Consider the following 8,964-nt stretch of genomic DNA (forward strand, 5'->3'; position numbering starts at 1 on the left):
CCACCCATGCTGCCTAGCTTGGCTGACACTACCAGGCAGGAATGGGACAGAGAGCTTTGCTGTGCCGGAGCAGAGCTGTGGCACTTGCAGCCCCGCGGAACCAAGCTGTGCAGACTCCAGCTTGGGGGTGGGAATCAGGGCAGGGGGCTCAGTTCCCTCCCCTTGCCCAGTTCTCCTGCCAGACAATGCTGGGCAGGCAGGCAGGGCTCTGGCCTCTGTTGGCATGGTGGGGAACGCCAGGCAGAAGCAGCCCTGCCCACCCATCCACCTGCCTGGCATCACAGTGTTGGACTCTGTTTCCCAGGCTGCCAGGCAGTGCTGGGCGGGTGGGCAGGGCTGCTTCTGCTCCGTGTCCCCCACCTCACCAGCAGAAGCTGGAACCACTGCTAGGGGCTCAGTGTTGCCAGGTGTACAATAATTATCATATTTGTATGATAATTTCAACCCTTGTTCCATGTACAATCAATAATAGTAAAAGTGTTCAAAGTTTTTGAGGCAGCTCATTCTCAGAGAATCTTAACTGACTTTTGGGTTTGCTGTCAGCACTTTCATATGACTGCTTGCCTTGAAATAAAGAAATGCTTCACTTTGATGACTCAGTTCTCACTCACTCCCTGGTGATGTACAGGGAGCAACATAAAGTAAATAAGAAGACTTATTTACATACTTTTCCAGTGTATCTTAGTTTTCAGCAAATATGATAATTTTGAGCTCCTAGTATGATAATTTCATATTTAAGACCTGGCAACACTGCATGGGCCTGCTTATTGATTCTATTCAGCCCATGGGTAGGCAATGGCTCCAGCCTCTGCTGGCTCCATGGGCAGGATAGAATCAGTTGGCAGTCTGGATAGAGCCCAAGAGCTGGATTTTGCCCACCCCTGTTCTATAGTGTAGAATTCATCCTTGGCAACATCTGCATCACTTCATTCTGTGGTGTATTTAAAAACGAAAAACCACAGTGTTTTTAAAGTGTTTGTTCTTACAGCAGCTGTTGGTCCAAGGTTTATAATTTTCCTTCACCCAATCTCTTTTTTTCCTTCTTTTTGTACTCTTATTGTTTGCATCTGTCCTGAATGTTAAAAGCGTTTGTGTTCATCATGTGTTTCTTCTATTTTAAGTTGTTTTCTGTAACTTGTTCAGCACCCTGAGTATCCTGAAGGAAAAGCAGGAACATTTTATAAATAGTTATTATAGTTTAACTATTGTAAGTTTGTTCTTTAAAGACCTGGATTCCAAAATAAGCATAAAAAAACAAAACAATATTTTCTCTTCAACAGGGCATGACGTTTTTAAAGTGTCTTTTGTATTTCCAAATAAAGACAAGTATGGTAAGCGTTGTTTGAAAGTTAATACTTACCTGTGTTGACTATAATTAAAAATGTAATTCAAGATTAAAACTTAATTTGTCATATCAAAAAATGAAGCAGATGAGAGTTTCAGAATCAGAATGTAACACACACACAATGAGGTCTCATCCTTAAAATTTCATAGCAGTTGCAAAGGTCAGGTTTTAAGAAATGTTATTTAAGCAGGAACGGGGAATATGTCCTTTCTTGTTTAGTATTAAACTAAAATCCCTAATGATACATGGAGACTGATGTGAGTGAATATGTTTTCTCAGGGTTCCTACACAGAAGTGCCTAAAATTCCTAGAAAGTTATTCCAAACCTTAAGACCGGTTCCCCTGAAAATCTGGGTTTATGCTATCATGACTTTGACTGGGAAAATGGGTTGGTACCACTTTTAGGGTGAAAACCCAGTTACACTGAAGACAGTGTAAAAGTCCCATTGACTTCACTCAGCTAGGGATTTCATTTTTAGCCTTTACCACCTAGGCTCCTGCAATCACATCTGCTTGGGAAGGCATCTATACGTGCTGGAAGCTCCACTGAAGTCTGTAGAGTTCTGCACTGACACAGCATTTTGCTTACACTCATTTGATTGCAGGGTCAGGACCATAATAAATCAGTGAGGTCAATTCAAAGTGATGCAAAATACATTTCTCTTTTAAAGCTAGTCCTGCCCGCATTATAGTCAGTGGTGAAATTCCCACTAACTTCAATGGTACAGGATTAGGCTTATGGTTTCAGGGATGTCTACTGGACCTCCCAGTTACTGCACTTTGGTCCATGGAGTGGGTATGGTATTGATAATAGAGAACATAGATTTGTAAAATTTAAAGCCCAAAGGAACTGTTCCAATCTTCCACATAAGGAAGAAAATGAATTGAATGACTTAATAGATTATTTTTTATCTCTTACTTCTAGAAATTGTCAGATTAAGTCTTTTGGTTAAATATTGTCTCATTCAGAGTAGTGATTGAATTTCGTTCTACTGAGAGTAATTGGGGTTTGGGAGATTACCCTTTTCCCTCGTTTGTTTTAGACGGTGAGTGTACAAGAACACCGGATGGTGTTCTTCAGAGGAATGGAAATGGAGTTCATACCACCCCAAATGGAATCACTTACACAGGAAACTGGAAAAATGATAAGGTAAGTTTTAAGGTAACTTAAAAATGATAAGATAACAGAACGAAAGTATTCTGTTTTTAAACTGCTTGCAAGCTCGCAACATTGACCTGGAGCAATCAGCTGGTATGAGAAGAACTAGATACCATTCATAAATATACCAGTGTTTCTCAGCAATTGACTAGAGTTGTAAAAAATTAGCTTTCAGTGGATAGCCCCTATGAATAGACAAAGTATTGAATGCAATTAGAAGGTAGTCCCTTCTGGCCATGTATGGTCTAGCATGGCATTCTTTTTCTCTGCTTTTAAAGAGAGTGTCTGGGAAAAAAGCTCCATAAAGTAATGTCAAGTGAAAACAATTCTACTGATTTTCATTGTCTAAAACAAAATAAATGCAAAAAAAGTCCACTGATTATCTGTCTACAACCAAACTGCTAAAGTTTTCTGGTAGGTGCCAGTTTGGTAGAGTAGTGCTGATTTTGGGCACCTGTTCCAGATGAAAGTACAAGGCTTATGAGGAATTGGAGAGTGATGTTGACAGTGTTGTAAGCAGTATGAGAGCAAAAAGGAACACACAAGTCCTTCTTCTTAACTTATAATTTCCATGCTATGAACATATTAGCTGAGCAGTTTGAGTCCTGCTACATCACTTTTATTCACTGTCATTTAATAATGATTAGACATACAGGAAGTGTGTGCTGCAAGTTGTATCCACCCCAAGTGTCTTTTCAACTGTCCAAGCCTGAAGTGTATGAAATATATGCTTTTCATAGAACCACAGGAACTAGTACTGACGGGATCAATTCACCCCACAGCTTTATGGGATACAGCAGCGAGATACTATTCACATTCTTCTGAATGAGTGTTTGGAATGAGGGTTCCCTGGCTCTATCTATTCAGTATGGGTACTTAAGAGTCTATATTTCCACTGCTTATCCTCCAGTGATTTTGATCAAAACCTGAACCATATTTGAAAGCCTTGTGTAACCAGGAGCCTGGCTTCAGAAAAGCATTACTCACCCTATCCGTTTTTATTAATAATTCAGTAAATTCAAAGAACATATCTGAACACATAAGTATATATTAATGTTTAACCTTCTTCATCCTCTAACTGAGCACAGATGAATGGTTTTGGGAGGCTTGAACATCCATCAGGTGCAGTTTATGAGGGCGAGTTCAAGGACAACATGTTTCATGGAACTGGAACATACACATTTCCTAATGGAGCAAAGTACATTGGAAATTTCAATGAAAACAAGTAAGTTTAAAGCAAAAAATCAAAAGCTGTGCTGGCTGTTCCCTACAAACTTGCTGGTTTTAATATTGAAAATATTAAATCTTTAACTAAAGTTGACCTAGCATGCGAGAAGATTTCTTTTGCTGTCCTGAAAGCTTGCACTGGGTCTTCACAGCTTGCACTGGCATCACTTACTTGCTCCAGCTCAGACAAAAGTCCATAATTAATTCACAGTCAATATTCCTCCTTATGCTCAGTTTTCTGTTTTATTTTGTTACTAAGTTTCAGGGGTAACACCAAATTGAGAAGAATGAATCAGTTTTAGATTTTTTTCATAGTAGTTATTTAAATCAGCTTGTTTGCAGACTCAAAAAAAGAAAGGATGACATTGATATATCTATTTTATTGCCTGCAAGGGCTAGATTTTTTTTAGGACAAAAATTAAAATTCTGAACTAATGTGGGAATGCTCCAGCTAAGAATGCCTACACACACACACACACACACACAGATCTCTCTCTCTCTCACTATATATATATATATTTAATAGCCAGAATAATGGAAAAACTGTAGTGTTGCCCTTATAAAACATTAGCTGAGTCTATTTATGTGGAGTTGTGAATAAAAGGTTTTTTATTTTGAATTAATGAGAGACTCTATGTCTCTGGAACACATGCTGGTTAATGATTTCATAATCCATAACTGGACCTAATGAGAAAATTGACTGTAAAAATGGCATTGCTGTGTTCATATTTATCCTCCTTAAATTACTTCTCATTCAAACTTGCTCCATTTTTAGGTTATTATTAGATTCTTCTAACTTTCCCTTCAGTCTAATAGCTGAAAAAGAAGCTGCAGGTTTTTTTCTGTATTGTTGATAAGAAACAATGAAGAATCTTGAAGCAGAATAGTTTTGCTGGTGATGCAGAGAAGACAGACTACCATATTTACTCAAATTCAAGATGAGTTTCTCCCCCCCTGCCCCATTCTAGATTCAAGTGCATGTGGTGGGGCAGGGCAGGTGCTGTGATTCAAATTCCAGCCCAACCTAGGTTTGGCATTGGAGCTGCAGCCCCAGCTACAGCTGTAGCTCCCCGTGCCACCTCTGCCCCACCTTTCTCTCCTCCAGCCACCTGCCCCCCCAGAACTGTAGCTGCCTCCCTACAAGTCCAGCCACCAGCCCCCACCCCCTTACCCTCCAGCTCCAGTTCTAGGCCTGGCTCCAGCCCTGCTTAAGCTCAGGACATGGAGCACATGGTCACTCCAGCCCTCACTCATCCACACAGCAGTGACAGCAACTGCAGCCTCAATTCCTTCTGGGCAGGGACCTGAGTAACCATGTATTTCCTGTTCAGGCTGGAGGAGGGCCAGAGCCTGAGGGTAAGCAGCAGCAGGGGGTGCAGGCACTTTGGGGGAGCAGGTACCAGAGGTTGCAGGCATGGGGGTGGGGCAAGTGGTAGAAGAGGCAGGTGCTGGGGTGCAGACACTTTAGGAGGCAGGAACCAGGATGTACAGACACGGGGAGGGCAGGCCAAAGTGGAGGCAAGTAGTGTAGGGGACAGTCAGCAAAGGGAACAAGGTGTGGGGGACGGGCAAGAGGCAGGGGCAGGCCATTTGACTCTTCCACTGCCTGCTTCCCCATGACCTTCTGCCCACTGCCTCCCCTTCCACCTGCCCCCTATCACCGTTTATCTTGCTGCAGCAGTGGTGGGGAAGAATTTAAGATGGCCCTCCAACAATTAGATTCTATTCAAATGCTAAACTTATACATTTTCCATGTATAGAATCTAATTATTGGGGGGTCATCTTAAATTTAAAGTTGTCTTGGATTTGGGTAAATATAGTATATTAGCACTAGAAATATGAACAATTATAATTAAGCCATCAGATAAATAGAGTACTTTTTCTTAGAATCTACTTGGATATCAAGTGTGAACCTGCAAAATTAAGCCAAGTCTCAGTGTGGAAAATTATTATATTAATTTTAATGCTTTGAAGGAAAAATTTAAAGCACTAAAATAACTGTCATAAACTCAATTTAAAACTACACTACTCAGCATCCATACTTGCTATTTGTCAGTTTTCTTTTAAAATCTGTTTTAAAGATTCTGTGTGCAGTATGGTATCAAACAAAGTACATAAATACTGGTAAATATTCTGTACAAATAAAATGGTGAATGCCTGCTATTTTGCCAAGATTATCTGGAAAAACATTAGAGATGTTAGCTCCTGCATGTTTTCTCTCAAAAGTCTTACAGTGTGGGACAGTTTTTAATGTTATTAGGAAATAACATAGATGCTAATGAGACATAACTGGTACATAGGTCTTTATCTGGCTCCTTGCACAGTGCTAAATATCACCAGTTGCCTTGTCAATCTATTATACTGTTTGACCCAGGAAGGGTTAGAGAGTGTTGTTCTGGGTCCCTATGAGTAAATGAGTAGAAATTATTATTAGCATTATTCCTTGATGATTAACTTCTTTATGTATACTGGGACTCATTGTATGAGCAACGCATCTTGTGAGCAAAGTTCCTCTTGAGCCCCTTGAAGCTCGATTAAATCTCAGGAAAACAAATTTCCTACCTGTAAAAAAAAAAAAAAAAAGAGGGACAATGGAACAAGCTGGCTAGGAAAACTGTGAAAGCTCTTTCATTGGAGATTTCCAGGAAGAGGCTAGACAGGCTTCTGTGTTGGATGCTTTAGGAATAGCAGATTCTGCATCTCTGCAGAGCATTGGACTGGATGGACCTTGAAATGTCTTTCAACCTTAGGACTCTGTCATCTCGCCCAGGCTACTATGAATTTTGCTTGCCTCTACAGACTTTTTTTTCTGAAGCATCCTCTAGGCTAGGGTGTACTTTATTTACAGTTCTCCCTGACAGTCCTTTGTGGGTTATTCTGTGGAGTCTCAGGGATTCTGGTTTCCACCTTTCTGTGGATTAGCTAGAACAGGGGTCAGCAACATTTTTGGTCAGAGTGCCAAAAGCACCCCAACCTCAACTTGTAAGATGTTGGCATGCCAGGGGCAGACAGCAGGGGAACTGCAAGGGGGCCCAGTTCTTGCTGGGGCAGCACAGTCCCAGGCCCTTCCTTGCCCTCTGCCCCGAGGTCACCTGCCAAGCAAAATGCCTTAGTCTGACATGCATGCTGGGGGTTGCCAACCCCTGAGGTAGAAGATGACTGAATACTGAAATACCACCATACCAACTTGCTTCCCTCTGTTCTCAAGAAGAACCCCCCACCCCAAGGCTGCTTTTAACATTTAAGTTTGCATATTCAAAGAGACCTGGAACACAGACATTTCTTCTGGATATGCTAATGAACTTAACTACAACTTTAAAATACAACAGATGTGCAGGTTTTGAGAAATTAATTGAAAATGACAGTTAGGAGTTTTCCCACAGAACCTTGCAAAACCTTGCACTATAACAATGAATATTGTTAAAGACAGGACAAGGAAATGGGAAGCGGCCATTGATAGCAGTAGGATCCTACAGTTTCATGCAGACTCATGCAAATATACATCTTGAAGGTGCCACTATTTTATCAAAATCAGGATATGTTCTATGGAGCTTAGACTTAATAACTTCAGGTCATGACTGAGGTAGTGAAGTTGTGTCTTCCTGGGTCATCTGCTGGGAGAAAGCTGCTGAATACTCATTGCTCCAATGGGAAAGTAGGTGTTGCCTGGCTGGCTTACTTCTCTTGTTGCCCCTTTTGAAGTCTTTCTGGCTTATGGGTCAGAAACTATAGACTGCTGTGGGGAAGAAACTGGAGGGAGCCATTTGCTTTCTGTGGCTGGGAAGAGATGTTGGGGTCTAGTTTCGAACTCCTACTGGTCTGCTGCTCCAAATAGTTGTTCTGGAACACTTACCCCAGATATTCCCAGTACATTGATTGCACTCTGCTTTATGCTGTTACAGGCTGGAAGGTGAAGGAGAATTTATAGATACACAAGGCCTGGAGTGGAGTGGCACATTTCATTACACAGCAGCACCGGGGCTGAAGCTGAAGCTGGATATGTAGCTATTTTACAAGGAGCATTAAATGTATTGTATACCATTCTTACGGGGAATTTTCACTTGGCACCCATGACCAAGGTTTTTACTAACATTTGATTTATTAACACATTTATTAGAAACAATTTCCCAGGAGACCTTTTGTAACAAAATAAAATAAGCATTGATTTGTTCTTTTTGGTTTGATCTGTAGATCATTATGTAGTTCCATTGTAGGAAGTTGAATGGATCGAATCTGAGACAAAAGGATGAATTTAGAATCAGAGCAAGAATTACTTTAATCAGGTTTTGAAAGTAATTAAATGTCTTAGAACTTAGATTGTAGTATTCATTTCAATAAATGTGAGTTTCAAAGAAAGCAGGACGCTTTAGAGCAGGGGCTGGCAAAATATGGCCCGTGGGCTGGATTGGCCTGCTATGCAATTCCATCTGGCCCGTGGGGCCCCTCCATAAGCTTTCTGGAAGCCCTGGCCCTCACTGCCCTCTGCAGACCAGTACCTCCATGCGGGAGGTGCGGCTCTGGTTGCTAAGCAACCACCTCCACCCCAGCCTGGCCTGACCTGCCCGAGCCCCAAGCCAGGGGCACTGGACACAAGAAGCTTCTGCCTGGCAGAGTTCGTGCCTGCCCCTTCCCTCCCCCCCACCGCCCAGTGGCTGTTTCCAGCTTCCCTACCTGCAACCATGGAAATGCAGGTATGGGCCCCCCTGGGCTGGGGCCAGGGACTCCCGCTGCGGGGGGAAGGGGACAGGAGTACAGGGAGCCACGTGCTGTGGGGCCGAGTTGGGTTGGTCCAGCATGCTGCAGGAGCATGGAAGCTGCACGCTATGGAGCCAGGTGGGACTGGCCCTGCATGTTGTTACCACGTGTGGCCAGGGACTGGGGTGGGAAAGCTATTGGGCTGGGTGGGTCTGGCCCCACATGCTGCACCACCTATGGCCAGGGACTGGGGTGAGAGCATGAGGAGCTACGTGCTAAGGGGCCAGGTGGGGCTGGCCCCACTTGTTGCCACCATATGCAGCTCCAGGGACTCACACACTCCAGGGACTCAGAGGACCTCCCCCCCGCAACACACACCCACACCCTCCTATACACCCCACCCCTCACCATACCCCCAACACACACCTGCACCCTCCCACAGCCCTCCTGCACCCTTCCACACCCCCTGGCCCCCACTGTACCCACACACACTCACACTATCCCACACATCCATACCCCAACCACATACCCTGCACCC

General features: G+C 43.0%; 2 protein-coding genes across 2 annotated transcripts in view; both read left to right on the top strand.

Annotated features, from left to right (window-relative positions):
* Positions 1-1,120: 1,120 nt before the first annotated feature.
* Positions 1,121-7,903, top strand: MORN2 (MORN repeat containing 2; the record flags this gene model as incomplete). The annotated part of the gene is made up of 4 exons (XM_019516192.1): positions 1,121-1,331; positions 2,389-2,495; positions 3,593-3,729; positions 7,634-7,903. Coding segments are annotated over 4 exons (558 nt in total), but the record flags the coding sequence as incomplete, so codon positions are not given.
* A 507-nt stretch (positions 7,904-8,410) lies between these two features.
* The window catches only part of ARHGEF33 (Rho guanine nucleotide exchange factor 33), a 97,599-nt gene continuing 97,045 nt past the window's right edge, over positions 8,411-8,964 (top strand). The window contains exon 1 of the mRNA XM_019515878.1: positions 8,411-8,422. Coding sequence (XP_019371423.1) covers positions 8,411-8,422 — 12 coding nt within the window. The remainder of the gene's footprint in view (positions 8,423-8,964) is intronic.

The sequence above is a fragment of the Gavialis gangeticus genome, unplaced genomic scaffold (genome assembly GCF_001723915.1).
Source record: "Gavialis gangeticus isolate Ggan-Ray unplaced genomic scaffold, GavGan_comp1, whole genome shotgun sequence".
NCBI classification, from domain to species: Eukaryota; Metazoa; Chordata; order Crocodylia; family Gavialidae; genus Gavialis; species Gavialis gangeticus.